The sequence below is a fragment of the Malurus melanocephalus genome, unplaced genomic scaffold, assembly GCF_030028575.1.
Source record: "Malurus melanocephalus ecotype Western Australia unplaced genomic scaffold, MMel_1.1 scaffold_345, whole genome shotgun sequence".
Taxonomy (NCBI): domain Eukaryota; kingdom Metazoa; phylum Chordata; class Aves; order Passeriformes; family Maluridae; genus Malurus; species Malurus melanocephalus.
In genome coordinates this window covers 113,472-136,477 of record NW_026623577.1, presented here as the reverse complement: position 1 = coordinate 136,477, position 23,006 = coordinate 113,472, and the positions used below count along the sequence as shown (strand labels likewise).

Here is a 23,006-nt window from a genome sequence, read left to right as displayed (position 1 = left end):
TCTTTCTGAAATAAATTTAATGTTGTTAAACACTGACTTCAAGATATTTCTGTTCATAATATCAAACCTGTATTGCAATATGTTGTGACTATTGAGTTCAAAAAACCCAGAACACAATTGAGCCAATTAATACATGTTACTATAAAACTATTAGCAGACTTAAAATTTATAAATTTCAGATGGTGTTCGATAAATATGAAATTTGTTGATTATTTGCTAGAACTAAATGAGAGGGTAAAAAGGCTTTTCTTGCAATCCACGTGGCTCTTCCTCATACCATGGTATGGCCAACTGAAAGCACATTTGTGTCTGCCTCCTCATCCATACTGTGTGAGCTCTGTTGTACCATTCCTGTTGTGTGATCATTACATTTCATCCGTRCTCTGCRTGCACAGTGACACAAAATGGTGCTKTTCCTTCTCTCCTCAGCCAATACCAAAGCCCGCAGCAATGAATTCGCTGAGAAGAACGGACTTAAAAAATACGAGTACGTCTTACACCCACGAACGACTGGATTCACCTTTGTGGTTGAGCGACTAAGGGAAGGTAATCCTGCTCTGTATTTTTTATTTCATGTAAGGAAACAAATCTTACCCAAGCTGATGTTCATAGAGCTGCTTGAAGTAATTTCAGGAACACTGATCACAACRACAGCCCTTGTTTGCAACCCTACTTAAAATGTTTGTAGTATGGAGAGATTTGAGAGTGTTGATAACAGACACTGAWATCATCAGGAGGTATGCAGTGAATGAAAACAACKYTTTTTTTTCTTTTKTTTTAAATATTTTAGCTTGTTTAGCAGTTTTACCTCAGGAAACTGGTGGAAAAAATCCAAAAGAAGTTCAGCCTGTACCATCCTCAACCCAAACTCAGTGGTTGACACTGAACACACAGGCATGTTTTCACTGCTCTCTCTGAAAAAGATTTTGGTGCAAGGTCTGAGAGCTGAGTAAATAAGTTGTTACGTTAAATGGACAAGGGGAATGCAAGGCAGCATGGAAATGCAGGGAGTTGGCTGCCCAGTGCTGCCAGATGTTTTGGGTGATGGTGACTTGGAGAAGTTGTGTSAAATACAAATTGTGCTGCTTGGCAGGGTGATGGGTATGAGAATGTGTGAAACTTGYTTTTTACCTAGACATGGCTTTCCATCTCAGTATTAGTCTGGAGGTCAGGGTTGAGTCTCTTTTATCAGGGGAACAGACCATGAAGCTGTGTTTGTTARATTGAGATGTCTGGGAGTTGTTTTGGGAATTGGTATTTTGATGAGGTTTGGGGCCATCAGGTTGTAACCTTCAAATTGTACAGATGTGGCAGGGAATCAAGTACAGATGAGTGAATATTTGCAGGATATATGCTTGAAGAAAATAAACATGCACAGTAAATATGAAGTGACTTTTTTATAGGCTGGTTCTTCAGGGAAAAGCGATTCTAGATCTTTAACACATGCTGGTTATTTTGACTGCCAAAGGAAGAAGTTTGAGATTATTAAAAAGAAATAGGGGCCTGCTGGTAGGTTTTTTTGCTAGCTGGAATCTTTGCTTGGATTTTAGAAGCAGATCTGGCTTGCATTTTACCTGCTTCCTACTAAGCAGAAATCCTAAAATCACYGTAAGCACTTTGGTATTTTGTCCAGGTGGACAATCCCAGTTGTACCRTGTATCTATTTGACCCTATTTGTATTTCATATTCAAAGCTGGACACCTTAGATTTCTGTTTCTCTTGAATGTTTATTACTCAATTTGCTGTAGTAAAAAATTTGGCCACATACAYGATTTCAAAAGCTTGCTTTACTTAAAACTTCACAGCACTAAGTTAACCTAGAGCATAACAATACTTCAAACCTGGAATAAATTTTCACTTAAAGAAATGTTTTCCACTTGAAATATTAATAACTTAAAAATTTTTATATTTGCTGCAGGAACAAGCTTTGTGGTTTACAGTAATTTTCTAATTTTATAAAAATGCTTTTCTCTTCCATTGCTTGATGACCAATCTTTGCAAATTAGGGTATTGGGTTATAAAAAGGAAAATATTTGGGCCTGATTAACTGATTTTATGCAGAAAGCTGGGGGAAAAACAATAGCAGTCCAACCTTTGAAGTGGTTTTACATCCCCTTTTTATTTAAGGCAGGCAAATTGTGTGAAATATTAATGTCCCTTTAGTGTTGAATTTACTAAATATTGGGTACTTTGATAGGCATTGTAAGCTATATATATTATAACTATATGCTATTAGGTAGTAAATTAGGTGTGAGAAGGTAACATTTTAAAGTATTTGGTTATTACTTATTAATTTAAGAATTGGTTTTCAACTGTGCAAAATGGGGACCATTTGTGTTGAAAAGTTTTGGGGTTTTTTGATAGGTATACAACCCAACTGTGGTTGCTGGATTTAAATACTTCAGTATATTATGTACATGTGCATATCTATAGCTATCTATCTCTACCTTTTCATGTGTACAATATAGATRTCAGGGCTGATATTCAGATGCAGATGGCCCAGTTGGTACCTGGTGTTACTGTGCAGCTCTGGTTTGAGTTATTAGTTAAACTGATAGAATGGCTTYTTTACAATCCTAATATCTGATACTAGCAGTAATAAAGAAAACCAGGACTGTCAAGGGATATGGTGTTAACCTGAGTCCATGTTTCTGTACTGTCTTAATGCTACAATCATAGCAATAATCATAAAAATAGATTTATTTTCTTTTTTTGCTCCTCATAACCGCAGGCACAAAGCAGTGTGTGTGACTTTAACATGCAGGAGGGAGTGGTGGAGATTTTAACATCATGTTTACGTCTTTGAAAGTATTTTTGTGCATTGATGACAACCTTATTGCCCTATAGCTCTCCTGTGAATACATTTTGGCTCGTGGCTGTTTTCCATTCCTGAGGCTCAAGTGTCTTTTCTTCAGGCCTGAGTACATTATTTTGCTCCAAAAATAGGCTATGAAAAGAGGGGAAAAATGTCATTAGAAGTTTAACTGCTTTTCAAATGTTGAAAAAACTAATTYAATTTGGCAAGAATCCTGATTAATATGCACCACAAGCTGTAGCATGAAAGAATTACCTGATATTATATAAAAGTAACTATTAGTGACCCTTCTGAATAGAAAATGAAGAATCAGGCAAAAATAACTTTCTATACAATTTTGTTTGTATATCTGCAAAGGAGTTTATTCTGGGAGGAAGCACTATCTGCACCCTACCAGCAGAAACTGAGCAGTTATCTGTTCTTTGCTTTCCATAGGTGGCAAAAAATGCTCAAATTCCTCTGGCTGGCTTCTCTCTCTTATATGGTTATTGTTTCAACTGTTTGRTCTCTTTTGCTGCTATGATGGTTTCCAAGTCACTGCTGAGATTACGGGATCTAAGAAAAAACATCTATCTAATATCCACCAGAAAATCAATAGAAGTTGTAATACATCTCCTTGGCTTTTGAATTATACCTTTTCTTCCCCCATTCTGGTTCTTCATGAGTGGTAGCTCTTCCCCCCTGAGCTGACTTTGCTAAAGAGAAGCCCACATAGAAGCTGACTGTTTTYCCTTGCATTATGCTCAGGTGCCAAAACAGTGAAAATAATATTTTATTTGTAAATGATCCCACTATTGTTTTCTCATTCATAGAAACCATAGAATCAACCAAGAGAAAACACAGACTTTGAACACACTTTAGATGTATAATTAATAATATATTCAGGAGGACAAGGACTGCAGCTTTTGGTAGTTTTCAAGCAAGAGATACCTGGTCGGTTGACTATTGATGGAAAACTAAGAGAAATAAAATAGGTGATTTGCTTCTTTCTAATTCCATTCACTTGATCAATAAATGATTTATCCTGTCTGAGCTGTAAGGAATCCTGATTTTAATCAGCACCTGGTAAAAAAATTACTGGGTTTTTTTTGCTTTATTTCTTTAGGGAGCAAAGGGGAGGATTTTTTGAAAGAGCAAGAATATGTGAATAAGCAGCAGAAGAGTGAGCTCTAGGCACCAAAATRAGGATTGATCATTACTTTTTTAAACTCATCCCTCTCTTTAACTATCTCCTAAAATCATATTTAATCCTTTATTTTTAAGCCTGAAACTTCTAATTGATTTTAAGTATAGAGTAATTTTGCAGAACTTGGATTAAGGTAACTCATCTCCTTTTACAAAACGTGGGACTTTGAAAAGGGCTGAAATGTGCAAGAATTTAAAGAAGATTTTTATAAAAGCATGCCTTTAACAATATTAATTGAAAACATTTGTGGTTTATATAATGCTCTTGAAGATCCAGTTTGTGAGATCTTTGTATGAAAGATCAGGAGGTTACTCAGAAATGACGTATAGATTTTCAGACCTGTTTGAATTTTATAAAGTTTTTTTCTGAAGTGCCAAATGACATTGAAAGTTCAGCTGAGTTGAATGCTCAGCTTCAAAGAGGTGGAAAATAATACTGGTTTGATTTGATTCAGTATTGTCTGGATTCATTGAATTACATATATTATCTTGGCATAATATCTGTAATTGTAGCCTAATAGTCTGTCAAGAGAAAATAACTGTTTACGAATATTTTCTTAAAATTGCTTCATGGCTTTTAAGCATTTTCTCAGGACTAAATAAACAGTGTTAAGACAGAGCTAAAGCTTTAAAGCATCATTAGAAGATTATTCATGCTTTTGTAGACAATRATTTCTGCCAACATTAAATTTAAACTGACCTCTTTTTGACACTTCCTCTACAGCCATCAACAATCTAATAGCTGRAGACATTGGACTAGATGTTCCCATTATGGGGTTTATATTTTACTGTTGTACAGTATAATGACTACTCAGAATTAGTTGCCTTATTATAGTATTTCAGCTTTGAATTTATTTCTGGTTCATAATTAGCCAACTGAAAAAAATATTGCAGATAACATCTGCCGACTGCAGCATCCCAAAATAAAGATACAAATTTAACATGCCTGCCTTCATTGCACATCCTTACTGATGGAAAGAAACTGTGATTCTCATAATTTTTCCATGATTGGTTCAGAATTGATAGTTTTGCCCTAAAATTAATGTTTATACACACACAGTTGAAACTAGTCTGTATTTTTTAATGTTCATACCTGCGTTTTACAGCTGTGTCAGTAATTACATGCAGGTATTCCAATCTGTTTCATTGCAAGGGTAAGAAAGTTTAATTTAGGTGTTCAGTCCAGAATATCTATCTATAAAACTATGTAAATGTTTTAATCCTGGGATGCTTAGTGACTATTAGTAGATTCTATATGCTTTTCTGGGAGTTAGAACATTCAGGTCTGTGTATTTATGTACTGAACCCTTAATGCCATTTATTTGGGTTATGCTGCAATTTGCTTACACAGCACTTTTGAGCTAATAATGTAAGGAGACAATTTGTGCTTTGCAGATCAATATAGGAGACAGTCAATACGAGATGATGATTTAACAGTTCCTGAAAGCTGACACATGGTTTGGCTCTCCTTTAAGGCTAAGGTGTGAAGTAGGATTAGGCAGCAGGTCTTTGTGAACAGTGCCTGAACATCCTTGCTGTGCACCAGGAATATTTATTAATGAGACCCTTCAGCTTGAACTAGACAGAGTTTGTGAGCTCCCAGAGCTTTTTCTTACTCTGGCTTTGAAAGAGAGGTAGGGGATTGCTTGTGTGAGTTGATGAAATGTCAGTGAGAAATGCCAAGGGCTTGTCTTCTGATGTAGATGACACTTATGTCCAAAGCACCTACAGCTTAYGAGACAGATGCCATTTGTTCTTTCAGACATCAATCTAAGTAATACCAATTTCTAAGTGTGTTACCTTTGGGATTTTTTAAGAGAAAATTGATGTGAGTATGAAAATCAGGTCTATTCATCAATTGAAATGTTCAGGCTATGGTAGGTGTGGTGTATGAATGAATAGATGTACATATTAAGCAAACTGCTTTTTATTTTGATTACATGTCTTTTCTCTGCACATAAATACTGGGTGAGGCGTGTGGGTCTTGATCCCAAAAGTGTCTGCTGAATTAGCTGCAGAGGTTTTATGTGCTCAAACAGAACCATGTAGCAGGATTGCTCCAGTTTCCAGATTTGTGCATAATTTGTCTTGTGTTTAACAAAGGTACAGGACTTAGAAAGGTACCTCATCAAATGACAGAAAAGGTTAGATCTGTTGTTTTAATGAAATTTAGCCTGCCTCTTTGCGAATGAAGAGATTTCTGACTCTTAGAATTGTATGTTGGGCCACTGCCAAAATTTCTGTGGGTTTTGGCAAGGCCAAAGCTTGCACACTGACCAGCACTGCCATCTCTCCGAGCAGCTCTTGGTTGTTTGTGCTAGTTGCTCGGTTGTGTAAACTAAAACCAATCTGTTTTCAAAATAGGAAAATATAAGTGTCCACATCAGCCTTAGCTTTGGGTCCTCAGTCAACTAATTTCACCCGTATGTCCATCAGATTTGCAGAGAWTAAACAGCAACTCTAAACCACCATTCCTTAATGCAAGGAAATTCTTCTTTCACTATTTTTTTTCCCCTCTGTGCATGTGTTCCTCCCAGAGTCATGTTACTAAGTAGACTGATACTCTGAAATTACTGAGCTATTATGAATGAGCTTTGAGCAAGTTTTTAGCTGAAAATGCAGTATTAGAGCTTCACTGRCTGCTATAATTGATCTTCTGCTTTTAGGAGAATTGGATCCTGTGCATTAAATAGCATGGCCTTTGATACAGAAATATCAGTATGTAAATTGAAGCTTGCATGCTTTTTATGCCTTTTGTATGTCAGTAAAAAAAATTCTAACATTAGTTATATTAAAAAAAAAAAGCAGAGACCTTGTTCAAAGGCACACTTTTATCACTGGGCATGTCTGTGAAATTCAGCAATGCAGAAAATCGGGTGTAGGCTGTTGTGCTTTATTGCAAATGCTGTCAGTTGTCTCTGGAACATGGGAAAGGGCAGCTTGACTTTTTCCAGAATTATGTTAACGGCTGATGATTACCATGTCTTGCAAACATCTGCGTGTGTTGGCTGTGATGTACTTCTCAGAATGAGCACCAGCTTTCTGTTAGATATTTTCTGGCCTTTGGTACACATTGAAGTTTCTGTTTCTGTTCTTTCATGTTTTACTGGAGCAGCATTCTGCACTACTCGCCCCACCTCTGTGGAAAACAATCCATTGTTTCACTCCTCCTGGGAAGGATTTGCTTTTTCCTAACCACTCTTTTGTCTCAGCCCCCATCCTTTCCTCTTTCCATCCCCCACTGCTTTTGAGAAGGGAGAGCAGACTTTCAGTGGAGGGTTTATGGTCTGAGAATTGCTGCCCCTTTAGTGTTTGCAGGGTGACACGTTGCTGTTTCTGTCACCACACATCTGTGATATTCATCAGAAATATTTCAGGTTTTACATTCTCGAGCCTATCACGATCCACCTACTGCAACAATTCCCTTGCAGTYTCTCACGTGTGAGTCATGGCTTGTGACAAGCAGATACACCATGCAGTGGATCATTTTCCATTTACCTCCTCACAGGTTATTAATAGCCACAGTGGTAACCATACKAAAAAGTTATTATTTGCCAGCAGTTACCCCACAGTGGTATTAGAGGTTTCCACTGTTTTCCCTTGACTCAGAATACACAGTATCTGTGGTAACGATGTGGTAATGTTTGGCGAGTGTGGACTTCTTTAATTGCTTCAACTGGAGGCCTGGAACGATGTTAGCTCATCAGATTGCATATGTAAGAATGAAGCTTGGCTACAGATGACTTCAGGAAAAACTAGAATTATTTTCTGCAGAATTACGAAAATGTTCCTGTTCTTTGATTTTATTCTAATGTTTATCTCCTCTTGAAGGTTTTTTATGAGAAAGGTTTTCCTGGTAGTTGATATGCTTTGACTATGTTGTGGACCAAGAGAGTGAGTGACAAGGTGTATCTGCTGGTGTAGACTGGGTCAGCATCTCYCTGGGTGTGCCTTTTGAGAGGTTGTTCATCTGATGTGTTTATCTGGTTTGGGTTTTTTCCCATAGTGTCACTTGCAGCAGCACAGTAAGCTTCACAAGGGTGTTACCCTTGGTGCTCCCCTGAGCCTGCACAGAACATCAGACATTGCATTTCATGGTTTATTCCCTACATCTTGGGATGGGCTTGATACGGATAAAGTATSATGAGTACTGTGAGAATTGTCTATGGGATTTGGGTTTTTGTGTCAGAGTACTGAACTTCATGAGTTTTTAAAGACTTGCGACAGACAACAGATGAGCCTTAGGTAAAGTACAAGTTCATTAATTACTGCTCATTCTTGTCAGCTAATGATCCAAGGATTTGCAGATGATGTTGGTTGGATTGGTAGCAAATTTAATTATTGCTGAAGTTAAAATTAATTCCTATAAACAGGCAATAGTATTGCCATCTATTTGTTTCACATGCTTTACCAGATGCTTTACACAGCTTACCCCTTTCTCAAATCTGTTTATTAGTAAGGCAGATAATTGCTTCAAGCAGTCTTGAGTAGAGGGGAACCTAAACATACTTTTTCCATACGCTCCTTTTTTTTTTAAACTGCTTTAGTTTCCGTTAGGAGATGATGTTTCCTGATGTGTTTTATTAGAAAAATAGCAGCATCTACAGGCTGAATAGACTAATCCCAAATCAAGAATCCTATTGTACAGGAGATTCTCAGGCATATTTTTTGGATTCTCCGTTCTTCCACTTTTTGCAGTGCTAGCTGTTTTTATTTCCAGCTGCATTAGGGTTGCTGCAAATGTGTTTTGTATATTCCTGATATCACTTTTCTGTATGAGTAATTACTGGCAAGGGAGAAGGTCCATGGAGTATCATTTCAGTTACTGGAAATGTTGGAATCCTCACACTGATCAGATACAGTCTCCAAATCTGTGAGATAGTAATAAAACTTTCARTCTCATCTATTTGCAAAATATGATGCTTATGTATCATTAAACCTTAAGTAGTTTGTTTCYTTCATTCCTTTCTGCTGTTGCAGCTTCATCGCTCCTTCCCTTTGCCCTCCTCCCAATCCCCTGCCACTATTTTCAGGATATAAAAAAATGAGCCCAGCATCAGACTTTTCCAAGCTGACTCAGATTCCTGAGTTTAGCAGTCGTTTGCAAGGCTCTGCTCCAGAGATGTTGCGAGCAGTTCCACAGCCATGAGTCCTAGATGTTGCTATGGGACTGATACTGAAAAACGAAAAACATCAGTGGGCAGAGGAGCTTGGGAAAAATTGTARTAGAGCATAAATGCTTTTTAAAATAGATTTTTATCAAAACATGAACTTCAGCTTAAATTCAACTCTACACCTCATTCATCACTTCATATGTAATCTGAAWTATTCCTGGGATGGGACATATTTTGTCAATCTTTTTCTGAACTGCAGGATTTTGGGACACAGGAAATAAGGTCTTAGCTCTCTATGTTCTCACTAAGCATTGGTGGGATATAGAAAAGGTTTCCCTTTACTGCCTGTGTGCCATGACAGTTATTTGAAGTACTGTACAATATGCACTAAGTRTTGCAATGAAGAATATTACAGCTGTAGGGTTGGAGTATATTTTCCCATAAATTCATTTATTTATAGAATGGCTACCACTTAAGAGTTGAAGAGCTGTTTTAATATACATTCAAGCAAATAGTATCTTTCCCTAATGCTATTTCACCCCATTAAAAACAAATAATATCTTAWGCATCTCTGAAATGCCTATCATCTATATTTAGACTTATGCAAAACTGTCATTTTCTTTGCAAAGATAGTCATTGGTGCCCTTGCAGTCTAACAATAAAAATGAATGCTCTTGATGATTATAAAATAATTCCAGAAGCAGGGACCTGAGCAGGGMCCTTCTATCTGGCTTCTCTTGATCAGCACTCCTTCACTGCACTGCTCTGAAAGGAGCCAGCCTGACCTGATGGATTCTGGCATGGCACAGACAGTAAGGACATCTATTAGGAGAAAAGAAGAGCAGGKATGATAAATAAAGAGAGGTGTTTTCAAAATGCTTCAGAGACTTTGGAATTTGTGAGCAATGGCACGTTTCCGTGTCCTGGAAGTTGCTATGGGTACTGACATTTAAAAGCCAAACACACAGGGCAGACCTTAGGGACATAAGTCCTATTTAAAATCCTATAAGAATTAGTGTTCTTTTAAATCTGTTTGGATGCTTTTGAAAAATCATCTCTGAAAAGGATTCTTTGTCCAAGTGCTCTGCAGGTTCATTCTGTGATTTAACCAGTTGACTTCTGCCTTCACTTATGCAAAAAACACTCCTTCCAACAGACCTGAAAGCTCCCTGGCTTCCTCTATCAGCCCTTTGCTTTGCTGCTCTTGTAGCATGTATCAGAGAATTAAATGAAACATAAGCTCAGCAGCTCTGGGGCTCCTTCTTTCCTCCCCGTTGTTCACACCCTGTCTGTGAGGCSTGTGTCTTTTTGAGGCAAGTCATTGTTTTGCTGTGTCTGAAGCACCCATCTTACTGGTGGATGAGCTTTGTTGGAGTGGGTAGCAGTTAAGTCACAGYTGTCTCAAACAGTGCATTCTGCATGCCCACAGCATTGCAAATATTTAATAAACCTGTTAATAATACATTCCAAAYTACAGAGGCTGTGGAGATTCATCAAGATTTTTGCTACCTGTGGTGCTGACAAATTCAGTTGACATTACACACTGAGACACACACGTAAGCATGCACTYAATGTTCAAGTATATACATAATTTCTGATTTATAATAGCAGTGTTGTGCATTAGGATAGAAGAACATTTTCAAAGGATTATTCTCCTTGAAGGGATAAATTATCTTGGCTTTTAGTCTTGTGCCTTTCTGTATTCTGGTACATGTATTCAACCAGCAGCATATTCTTTTTCATGTCTTGTTTGGATAGCAGTGGACAGCACAGAATTCATTAAAACTGAACAGCCGAAATGCTGATAGAATATAATGTGCCTGTGATTCAAATGGTGGGGTTTTTTTCCCTGTAAGGTCTGATATATTGTGTCAATATGGAACTGTGTATTATGTATGTAGAGAAGTTTTGGTGGCTGATTTCCATCTTTCTTGGCAAACTGATCATATTCTAAAAATCCCATTAACACAGATACAGAAATGTCGTTACAGAAGACAAATCTTACTTAGCTTTGTAAATTTATGCTTGAGGAATCTATGCCTCATGATTTTTTTCAAGCAAAGTRATTTTACTTTGCCACTCCTAAACTGACTGAAAGCACCATGGGCAGACCAGGGCTGCTTTACAGCCAGCCTGAAGAGATTGTTGCTCAGAATGAGTTTCACTGGCTTTTTGCTGAAGGCCCATTGCTGCCTCTTAGCTGAGTGAGAGGAGGAACTCAGTTGAGTAGGTACACATTGCTTGGAAACTGTTCAAGGATCTGCCATCAGGATGTCCTGTCTTCATCTGCAAGTGAAGTGGCCCCATAGGGCACTGCCTCTTTCCCAAGTAATTCAGGAGGAAAGTGTCAAGCATTCAGATTGCGTAACTAAATACTGAGAAATGGGTATTTCAGAAAGGGAGATTGAATGCAGCCCTCTTGTGGTGTTCACTTTGGAGCAAGAGAACAAACTTATTTTGCCGGTTTGGTATTTTCTTTGCTTAGAATGAGAAGCTTTTAACAATGTATTTCATGCTTTTTCATTTCAAGCGACAGTAAAAAAAAAGTCAGAATGGTGAGCTTTTGCTGGCAGGGCTTTGAGGTTGATCTGCTGTGTGAAAAGCTATGAAAGAATAAAGCAAATTCCATAATCTGTGAYATTCTCTGAAAGAGCCCAAGAGGTGTGAACCTGAGGAAATGAACAGTTTCTTCCTAGGAAAAGAGTGGAATTCAGGAGTATATAGGTTATAACTACAGAAATGTTGCCTTCCATTTCAAGTATTCTATAGTAACTCTTTTACAGCTGTTATTTCAGCATTGTTTTCTCAAAATATTTTGCTATCCAGAAACACATTCCTAAGATATTTTCATTATTTTAGTAGAAGAGTTGTGGCAAGTACATAAGGATGGAAGTAATGGAGATAGATGAAAGAAATTAGAGGCTTGAAGATTTATGCTTTGAAGGCAGCACATACATCCACATCTTGTAAACACAATAACGGGGTTTATGTCCTTGAGTAATCCAGACTACATTTCAGGAAACAGTGGCCTGTCAAAGAGATAGTTGCACATGGTTACATAATAGGTATCTAGCACTCAGATTCTATTCTCTTAAAAAAAAATAGTACAAAACCTTTGAAAACAATCAAAGAAATAAAAGACCACACAAAAGTTTTTCTAATTTTCAAGTGATGTTTCTTTGGCTTTCATTACTACATTTTATTTCTGCTTTGTGGAACAGAAATGGGGTTTTTTTTTTTCTCCCTGGCATTTGCTATGCATACCTGATGTGGAAAAAAAATCAAGAGCTATCTTGAAAAGGRGCACCAGTATAGTTTTAATCCCAGAAGTACAACACTTCACAAAAATAGTTTTTTGAAAAATATTAAAACACTAAGAAAGCAATTATAAACAAATAGGAACATGAGCAGTATGCTGGTCAGGCTTTTGTCACAAAATACACAGACTGTTGAGACCTGCATGTAAAATATATTTTGTCTGCTACTTAGCACACACTGTAGCTAAAATGGAAAATTCTGTAGAGCCGAATGATAGCACTAAGTGAATTGGCATTTGCAATTAGTTTTCCAGTGGTTTGGCAGTATTAATAATGCAGCAGAAGGACAGGATATCCTTCAACTAAGTCAGTATGAAAAAAGGTTTTCATTAGCATTACAATGAACTCTGAGAACCAGGTATTCTTACTCGCTGGAAATAAGGTTTGGGGRAACAAATTTTGTGTTTGAAAACATTGGGTGAATTTTGGAGCATATCTAAATATGACTGTTATCAGAAACTGGTTTTAKAATAGTGTAAAGATAAAGTCTCTTTCTCAGGCTATTATTATAATTCACAAGATATTATTTTCAGCTGTGTTTATTATACAGAAGAATGTTCAGAACCAGATAAATCCGCTAGGGAGCCTGGTTAAATAGGAATAAACCAAAGGAGTTACTTAAAGTTACAAGAGAAACAAAATGCTGACATAGATGAGATAAATTATTCTTTCTGCTGTTTTTCCATAATAGTCTCCTTTGGTCAAAACCAAAGCAAAGGAACTAATATATTTGCATATTTGTGGTTCAGATTTGCATGAAGATCACAGACGTTCTGATTTATCAACCAAGGTAAAATGAGATGGAAGCAATCCAGTCTAGAGGAGCAGATTCTTATCAGCAGAACCTTGGCACTCAAAGAGATTAATTGGAAGCCATCAGATGCAGCTTGCTGATGAGGTAGATGAGGAAGCAAAGTGCCTTTTTGTAACTTTGTCACCATAGGGCARTTGTGTTTGTCACAATGGTCAAATTAGTCCAGCCTTCATAACAGAGTTATGACCTTCTGGCAGCCTACAGCAGAATGGAATTCTGGTGCTTTGGAATTTGGTGCCTTTGCCAGCATACCCCATCCTGAACTGTGTGCTTAGATTTTAGCCTGATGTCCAGCTACCTCTAAATCAGCCAGTAAGATCTTTCAGGTGAATTACAGTGTGAGCTATTACACAATAGCTCAGGATCATCCAATTCCTCAGTCTTTTCCACTTACTTGTTTAGAACACTAGCAGGATTTTATGAAGGATCTCTTTCTAGCTTCCTGGCTCTAAACACTTTAAAAACATTTCTATGTAATCCTTCTAAGTCATTGTGGGTCTGTCCTCTGCATGTTCTGATGCCCCTGCTTTAGACAGGCCTGGAAGAGTGTCCCAAGCAGCATTACCAGTTTTGCAGAAGACAGTTCATTGTTTACTGTTCCTTCTCCCTTACAGCACCTGTTTATTTYTTTCTTCATCTGAGAGCAGAGGGAGGAAACTCTCAAGTTCAAGAGAATTAAGAAATCTTACGCCTTCCTGATTTTATCTATTGGACATTTCTTCTTTATACTCTCTCTGCACTCACCACTACATTCTTGCTCTGGAGCTGACTAAAGAGCAATAAATTGCTGGCAATTTCTGTGTTACACTCACTTTGTTCTCTTGAAAGAAGCCATAATGTGTATAGACCCCTCTCTCAAGCACAGAAAACATGATGCTTTGCTAGTTTTCCTCAACAAAGTCACTCCAGATCTTGTGCTTGTCAGAAGGACCCTTCTGTAGACTCTGTGAGGCTTCTGCTTTGCATGCCTCCATCCAAGGCAGCCCTACTTGTGCTGATGCCTGGAAGTTGCCCAGTACAATAATGTTTTAATCCAGTTTACAATGAATCTAACTTCTTACCACACAACAGACACTTGTAATAGTAAAATTTCAACCCAATGCTGCTGAGATATATTTGTTTCCTTTTTTTTTTTCAGTATAAATAATGCACCCCACAGATGACATTTTGAGTGAAATTCATTTAGCTCTCTTTTATAAACAGTCATGAACAATAAAGTCCCCCAAACTTATGTTTTAGATGACAGCCAGCCAGCTGGTCACTCTCAAAGGAATTTGCTTCGAGTGGGTGATGTGCTTGAATGATCTTATCTATCAGATTGGAAGGCAGATCCATGCTGAGAAAAACTCCCAGAGGATGTGTGAGTACAGCGCGGTGAAGACAGGAAGGTCTGTACCAGAATGTCAGTGGTGCCCTGGGCAGAAGGCAGAGATCTGGGGGAAAGTGTCCAGCTGTAGCTTTTCCACGAATTTTTGACTGGGCTTCAAAATAATTGCCTGATACAAGTCTGGAAAGGGAAAGAGATTAAACCTCTGCTAGCAAACAAACAGCAGACAGTCACCTTGTTAAGTGTAGGTGAAATTTGGTCCAAAGTGTCTGGCCCAGGAGAAGCAGATGTGAGTGAAACCTAATCCCAGAACTTCAAACTGCTTTAAGTATCTTAAAAGGGAGGGAAATGGCAATGTTGTTTTTGTCAAACCTGAGCCCCAGCTACTGCAATACCTCAATATTTCTCAGTCTTAGAGTACTGTGAAAATAAAAACATTTTCCATGTTTTGGGTTGGTTTTCTTTTTAGTACAGCAGTTTTGTCTTATCTGGATATAAGGTAGGAATTCCTTTGCAGAAATTTCAGTGGCTTTTAGTGCAAGATTACATGAAGATAATTTTAGGTGCCTGTTTTGGCCACCAGATCCTCACAGAATCCCTCACTTGGTGAAATTAGTAGAAAATTTCATATTGATTCCACCAGAAAGGCAGTTACATGTGCTGTTTCATGTGACCAAAAAAAGCATAATTTCTGTATACAACAATTTTTAAAATCCCAGTGTCTAGCAGGYATTGATGTGTTTATTGTAACAGAGGCTTCCTCTGTGTATCTGTCCTGTGTGTCCATGTGTTGGGATAGGTAGGATGACTTTGAGACAMGGCAGTATAAAGGAGAGGAGACCTTAGATGTGTGTTTGAACTCAGTTGAGTGAAACTGAAATGTGCATCCCCTTTAAGTATAAAGCATCAGAAAAAAAGAATCAAAACACASAAGAGGTGAAGATGAGTGGGAAATTGCTACTCATCTGTTGAATGGAAACTTGATGTTAAATAAGATCTTCTTATGTTTCACCGTTTGAAACACAGTAAGAGTTCCAGGAACTAATTATCTAGCAATGGATGATGACATGGAAATATATTAAATATACATAGATAGCTAASCATGAATACTTGATGCATGCAAAAGAAGAGTCTAGTTAATTTTTATGTAAATTAAACAACATTGAAAGTGGCAATATAATAAGCAACAACACTGTTTTGCATTTGAATAGAACAAAGCAGCAAATTCACACTTGAAATAGAGCCTTTCTTCTTAAACTGTCTCTTCCTGGGTAGATACTTTAATGTCTGCTTTGTTCACAGTAAAAATGTGGCCTTTATAGGTATTATCTTGTCCAGAAACAATCAGACAATTTAGGCATTTAAAAGCTAATTTAATTCTTTGCTGGGTTTCATGTCTTTGTCATCTCTTTTAGTGATTAAAGGGGCTCATGTAAAATCAGTGTGATAGGAAGGCATAGTTAATGCCAAAGATTGTGTAAGGATTAGCTTATTTCCAAACTTTGTGGAAGTAATGAAAAGGGGTGCTCCCTCTGAAGAGAGTTTGTTGTGTGTAGACTGGTCTGGCAGAGGTGGAGATGCCCTAAGGGTGGGCTCAGCTGCACCACGACGCTTCCTTGGGGAGCAGCTCCAGCACAAATTCAGCTCGAGCCTGTCAGCCGAAAAATAGAAAACTCACTTGTGGTGACTAAGTGGAGAATAAAAATGGAGTAGCATTGAGGAGAAAGAAAACGTTTAAAAAATAAGGTGCATTTGTCTTTAGAYTTGTACTGCAGATTACTTGATAGATGGCAATGTTTATCATGAYTTTATGCATGGTTTATTTACGCTGCTTATATTACTTCATTTCAGAATTGTCCATGAATACACAAAAAGTTCAGATGTGGATATATATATCTTCTAAAACTCTCTTCCATGTGTTGAGTCTTTGAGGGTCAGAGAGGAGGGCATTAAAGCCATTATTAAATGCATTGTAATTAAAATATGTACTGATAAACAAACTTCAAACCCTGTGTAAGAACAGCTGCATTTGGCACATTTCAGTGGTAAGCATATGGCCATTCAGGTTTGCAGCACAAATCCCAAGGCATTTAGATCAGTGCCTGTCAAATAGTTTGTCATGACAGAGAGTTCATCTTGAAGCTGCAAATTCAGTGCTATTCCTTCTTTCTAATCTACTGTTGAATTTGATTAGTGGAGCCACCACTCAGCTTCCTGTAAGACAGGAGTCCTTAATCAGCAGTAAATAAACTGCCAGAGGCATGCAGGGCACCGTGTTTTACCTCTGTGTTACATAGTGCTGGGTGTTACAAAGGTTTGAACAACTTTGGAAGGGCTGAGGACAAGTGTTTACATTAGGGATAATTAACTAAAATTAGAAGCATAATCTGAGTTCATATTATAATGGCCAAAATAAAAATAGGCTCTATTGCAAACAGTTTACATGTGCAAAGTTTGTAGATGATGCTTTAACAATTGAGCKGAAAATCAAAAACACAAAATTCTAATTTTTTTCCTTAGCTTGTTTCCAAATCTACAACTTTCACATGGATTTGAAGTCTAAAATAAATGAATAATTTTGTTTATAAATGTCTGAGAAACAGAATCAGAAAAATCACAGTGAATTAGCTATATAGTTGCTAATGAGCACTGGTTTATACATGGAAAGTGCTAAGACTTGGTTATTGACATTATAAAATATGACTCTTCCTTCACAGATCAAGTTTGGGCTTTGAATTTAAAAGCTGATACAAAACTGAATATTTGAAGGTCTAATGTATTCTTTAAGTCTGAGGCCAGATTTCTTCATCACATTTCTGCATCCAATATCATGAAATCTTACAGGATTATTTTATTCCATTAGTTGTAAACTAGTAATTTTAATTGGATGAAACCAACAATGCAAGCAAAATTAAAATGAGAGAAAGAGACAAAAAAAATGCAGTGTTTGGAAAATTCGACACTCAGAAGTTGACAAACATCACAAAGCTATTTGTGGAATCTTAATTTGGCTTTCCTACATGTATATCTGAAATGATTTGGTCTTTAGCTAAATGATTGCATGYCATTCTCCCTGCACACACGTCCTCTGCCTCATTGAGCACTCACTGAAGGAGCAACTTTTAAATATTTTGTTTTCCCCTCATCTTCAGTGCATGGCCCTAGGGCTTGTATGCTGCATTATTCAAACTCTTCCCTGAAAACAGATTTTCTATATAAGCATCTCTGCTGCCTGCTGCTCTAGTGCTAGAGTACTCCCTGATTTTGAAAGAATTTATTTTCAMAATGCCTGTATTTCTTATGCATRTGGGAAAGTCGAAGTGTGCAGCAAGACCAAGGTTAGGTCKAGTGCCTGGTTTTAGCCACCCTTGGGCTTCTTTTCCAGTTGTGGTGCTTYCCGTGCCCCTTGAAAAGGGAGGTGCTCAGCAGCACTGCAAAACTGACCCCAGAAACTTCCAGCCACCCCAGGCAGAAGATAAGAAATTCAAATCTGTGTATGAATAAGGCAGAAATAGCATACAGGTCTCTTGGGCTTTATTTAGCGTGAAGATTGGTTTGAGACTCAGCTGCCTAAAGTTGAACTTGTCCTGTTTGCTCCCCCCTCCCTGTGTTTTGTTTGTTGCAGACCTTGCTGGTCCTGTAGCAGATGAAACAAAGCTCCTGCATTCAGTTGTTAGACAGCCTTGATTCACTGCAGGTTCAGATCCTGGGGCAGATCAGTATATCATCACAGAACTAAAGATAACATCCATTATATAGGCAGAGGCAACCCTAGATCTGGCATTTCCCTAGATCTGAGCAATGAACTTTACAACCTAATGTTCTTTACTACTGATGTTTTTAAACACTAAATCAGCAGACAATCATGCAACAGATACTGCTACCATCCCTCCACAGACTGGGTCTCTGCTTTGGTTGCCAAATTCCCTTCTGGAGTTGTTAAATAGTTGTTCCCTTTGCATTTGAATCAGATGGCTTCCTTCCCTGTGCTGCATGGGTGGTCACATGCAGGAGCCACAAGGGGATAGGGATGTAGCCTGGTCCTTTATTTAAAGGGAATGGTGCATGAATTGAGGACTAGAAGCTGAAAATACTCAGTAAGGACAGATTCTTTTAAAATTTCAGCTGTAAACTCTACAAAATGTTTGCTGAGCATGTGCAAAACTAAGATTCTTCAAAGGCTCGTGGTTGTTGGCCAAATTTGGGATGTTTTCTTGAAAGTTGGCAAAAGGCATATTACTGACACAAATACCATCTAYTGCCAGACTTCAAGTCCCAGTTCCAAGGCTTGGGGATGTTATTCCTTTCCAAAGAACAAACCATCTGAAATTTTTTGTGACTTTTTAAGCAACAAAAACATTTTTTCCATAGCCTCAGTCTTTGATATAGCTGAATTACTTTAGCTGAGATTGTGGTGCTCCTTCTTTCCCTCAGAAAAAAAAAGTCTGAGTCTGAAAGAGACTGGAAATTTAAACCACTTTAGTCTGAGTGGTTTAAACTTGTTGTTGCCCATAGCAATTACAGTAGGTCCTTGTAATGAAAGAGTTGGGAAATTGTAATGTGGAGGTACTAAGTCTGCTTTATAGTAAAAGAAATTGKCTGTTGCCATCTCAGCTGTTTCTTACTAGCATAAAATTGGTGTTCAGAAACTTTTATTTTTAGATGAAATAACCCAATCTGGACTGGACAATCTGTCCTACTTCAATTTTTGCTTGGTCAGGAGGACATGCTATGTTGGCATTGCCACAATGCAGACTCGGTCCAGCCATCTAAGGCTGGTTTGTTAGGATATTGTCTTGCAATAGGAAGCGGTTTTTTGTGACAAGAATGTGAAGAATTTTGTTACTAATAGCATCTTKCCCTTTATGGATAAAGTTATTTTGCTGCCTTCCAAGCTGAATGCAGCTCTCTTCAACTTCAGTGCAAATCTGCTACTTTTCTGCCTGTCTTACTCTTGCAAGTCTGAGTCTTTAGCTGAGGTGAATTAGTTCAGCTCTTTTGAAATACCTACAGATTTGTAGCTGTACATCCAGTCRAGTATTTGCACTTCTTTTAGCTAGAATGTGTGGATTTGCACTTGAAAGCTCAGGTTTTTATTTCCCAGCTAAACTTTAGTAAAGATAAACCAGGAAGCCATTTGTCAATTGCTTTGTTTCTCAGCAAGTTACACAACTGGGGTGGAGGGAATGTGGGGTTTATTAGTCCACCCAAAAGCTTTGTAACCAACTGTGTAGTTTTATGTGCACATTAACCAGCAACTTCCACTGGGGAAAAATACAGGAAAAGAATTGTTTTACAGCAGGAGAATTTTTCTTACATGATTCACCATCTGGCCTGCAAATCCTGATGTCATAGCAGTGGTGGTAGGGGGAAGGAGCAAACCTGCAATGCCACAGCCAAAAAGCGAGGGAGGTGGATGAAGCTGTTTCCTCTTGATGACAGTGGAGAATGCCACCTCAAGTGCTGCAGCTTCATCTAAAGCAGCAGGACACTCAGACCAGTGGGCAAAAGAAAATAATTGATTTTTACATTTATGAATAGGTATGTGACTCAGTTTGATACATCTGAAAAGAGCACAGAGTATTGAACTGTTTTACTTTTGTGGGGGTGGGCACATGAAGAGTTCAGAGTCTCTGCAAAACCTCCCCTTCACACTCCTGTGTTTGCTGGACTACAGAATAAATTGGTAAATCTGGCACACTCGCCATTTTCTGGGTTACTGTTCTTCTTTTTTTTTTTCCAGTTGACAGTCATCTCCTGAAATTTAGTATTTGATGTCTTCTCTTGAGCAGAGGTTGCAGAGAATTCAATGCTTTATTTGTATTGATCGAGGAAAAAACACAAATTCATTAGAAGGGAGCTTGATATTAGGTGTCAACATTGCAGTTTTTAAATTGGTTGTGTCTTGTTGATACAGATGAACCCAAGACATAACCCACAGCTGTTAACAAGTGTAAATGCCTTCTAATATCTTCTGGTCAGTCTGTTATTATCTCAATGTCTTTGAACCCTATGTTGTGTTCCAAAAAGTAGGGAATCACAGACACATAGAAAGGTTTGGGTTGGAAGGGACCCTAAAGATCATMTAATTCCACYCCTCTCCCATGGCAGGGACACTCTWCACTAGACCAGCTTGCTCAAAGCCCCATCCAACCTGGCAAAGCTTGGCAGAGAATGGCAAAGCAAGTAATTGTAAATATTTAACAAGRAACAGTTAAACATTTTTCTTTTCGAAACTATCTTTTAGGTTGTGGCATTCTTTTGAGGTTTGKTTTTTTTTTTTAATGCTTAACAAAAACACTGTGCTTTTAGTGCTTTTATGCTTTAAATTCAGTAAAATACTGGTAGTGTCCATTTCCAGGTTAGTCTCTCTTTGAAAATGCAGGTGTTCAAAATACCAAAAGTTAAAATGTATTTACCAGAATTTAGATAGAGGTTCATCACTTGTTTTTGTTTAATGTATGTTCTTTCTTACACAAATACTACAGATATTGTTTAATTCCTGTTTTGCTTTTTAAACAATAGGAGTCATAGCAAAGRAAACTAAATTGCCACTAAATGTGGTTATTATTCTGTATTTAAAGCTACTTATCTTGAAATTAATAAGCTAGCAGTGGCTCGTGTATTATAATGACCACAATAAAGAAATGGTTTTGGTAAAATCATGGCATAGCCTGGTACTGTACTTCATATGAGACAGGATCATTCTAAAATGAGCAAATAGCCTCCTCACTCCAGACAAATAAACAAAAACCCTTTGACAAAAGCAAAATAATTTTTTGTACTTAAATGAGATTTTTTGTGGCCTTACCAACAGTTGCAATTTTAGTGGTTCTGCAAGAGATTGCATAATTTAAATTTAACATGGACGTACTTCAAAAGGAGCTGTAAAAGCTGAACCTCTGGGTGCAGCCAACTTCAGGGTAACAATGAGAACAAATCTATCTGCAAGATGGCCTTAGGAGCAAGTGCCTTTCTTCTTGACTGTCCTAAGAGTTTAACTGAGCCAGGAGTATTTTCAGAAGATTGTTTTGGAGATTTGAAGAGTAGTTACATGTATTACATTCTGTAATACAAAATCTGTCACCTATGATGACTGTTGTTCTGGCAATTTAAGAAATCAGTTCATTTTGTGCTGACTRCTGTAGCTTCTCTGAGAACATCTGATGAATTGAAACTCCTAAGGAAATACACAGTCAGTTGTAATAAGTGAATACAAAAACAAATGTGTTTTTTGAAAGACACCAAAATACAGGCTAAGTAATCTTTGTAAAACAGTGATAACCAATTTTCTCCTCAGAATTTCCAAGAATAAGAGAGACTTACTTGTTTTTCCTTTCTTGGCTGGAGCTTGAAATTCATAGTCTCAGCCATGGAAGAGTTTCCTTAAAACAGTGTCTTTAAAGGTCCATTATTCTATCAGTGAATTGATACAGTTTCTTACATGAAGATTTGTTTGGGRACCTGACCTTTTGCCAGTTTCAGTTCTGTTTAGCCTCTTTTCTTGCTCTTGTTTTCCTGAAAAGGGAACGTACAAGTGTTGGTTGAGTTAAAGCTTCCATTTGGTGGTTTCTTGAATTAGGCCTTGCCTCCCCTGCCCTCCCTCTCCACCCAGCATTTTCTTCATGACTCATGCTAATTTGTAGGTAGTAAAAGTTTTGGGATCTACAGATTGTCCCTTTGCCACTACTGACTTTCTTCCAGGAATTATTTAAAACTGTAATGGAGCATATYTGTGAGGCCCTCTGCAAACTGTGCCCAGGTCTCCACCTCTTAGTAACTCATGTAAATTCTGGCTTGTTTGGGGCACATTGCTCTGAGATTTTTTTTATTTTACATAACAATAATTTTTCCTTCATTCCAGTGTAATTTTAAATGCTGAACTAAAGAACTCACAGGAAGAATAAAAAGGCAGAATATCAGATACAGCACCATGAAGGGGTGGGGTAGCAGTAAGTCTCCCATGCTCCCTTTGAAAACTTTGGGAAATAGAGCACTGTCCACTGAAATTGAGCTTGAAAGGGTGGGATTTGAGAAAGCATTGCAAAGAGAGCACTGGCAAAGGTCTTYCAAAGAAAAGATAAGTAAAATTACCAGTATCCAAACTCCTTCACAGCAGCTGYTTTGGGAAGATATACAAAGAATAAAGAAATTGTGAAATAGCCAGCCTATCTTGGAACCACCTAAAGATGTAAATGCTCTGAGTCTGCCACTAGATCAATGCTGGTTTACTACAGACAGGAATATGGATTTGTAGATTCTATAAATCTGTGTCACACCCAAATTTACTTGTGAGCTGTGGCAGTGAGGCCTTGGGCAGACAGAGTGAAGGGGCCCATTCTGCAGCTCTGCAGTGTCATGTAACACGTAGGTAAGGAAATGGCTTAACTTAAACATTGAGATTTTCAGTAAAATGGCTGCAAAACATCTATCA

General features: G+C 37.8%; 1 protein-coding gene across 3 annotated transcripts in view; it reads left to right on the top strand.

Moving 5' to 3' along the window:
- Positions 1-23,006, top strand: part of LCLAT1 (lysocardiolipin acyltransferase 1) — a 115,153-nt gene that overhangs the window by 62,855 nt on the left and 29,292 nt on the right. For all 3 annotated transcript variants that reach the window (XM_057378188.1, XM_057378189.1, XM_057378190.1), the window contains one exon: positions 430-546. In XM_057378188.1, coding sequence (XP_057234171.1) covers positions 430-546 — 117 coding nt within the window. The remainder of the gene's footprint in view (positions 1-429; positions 547-23,006) is intronic.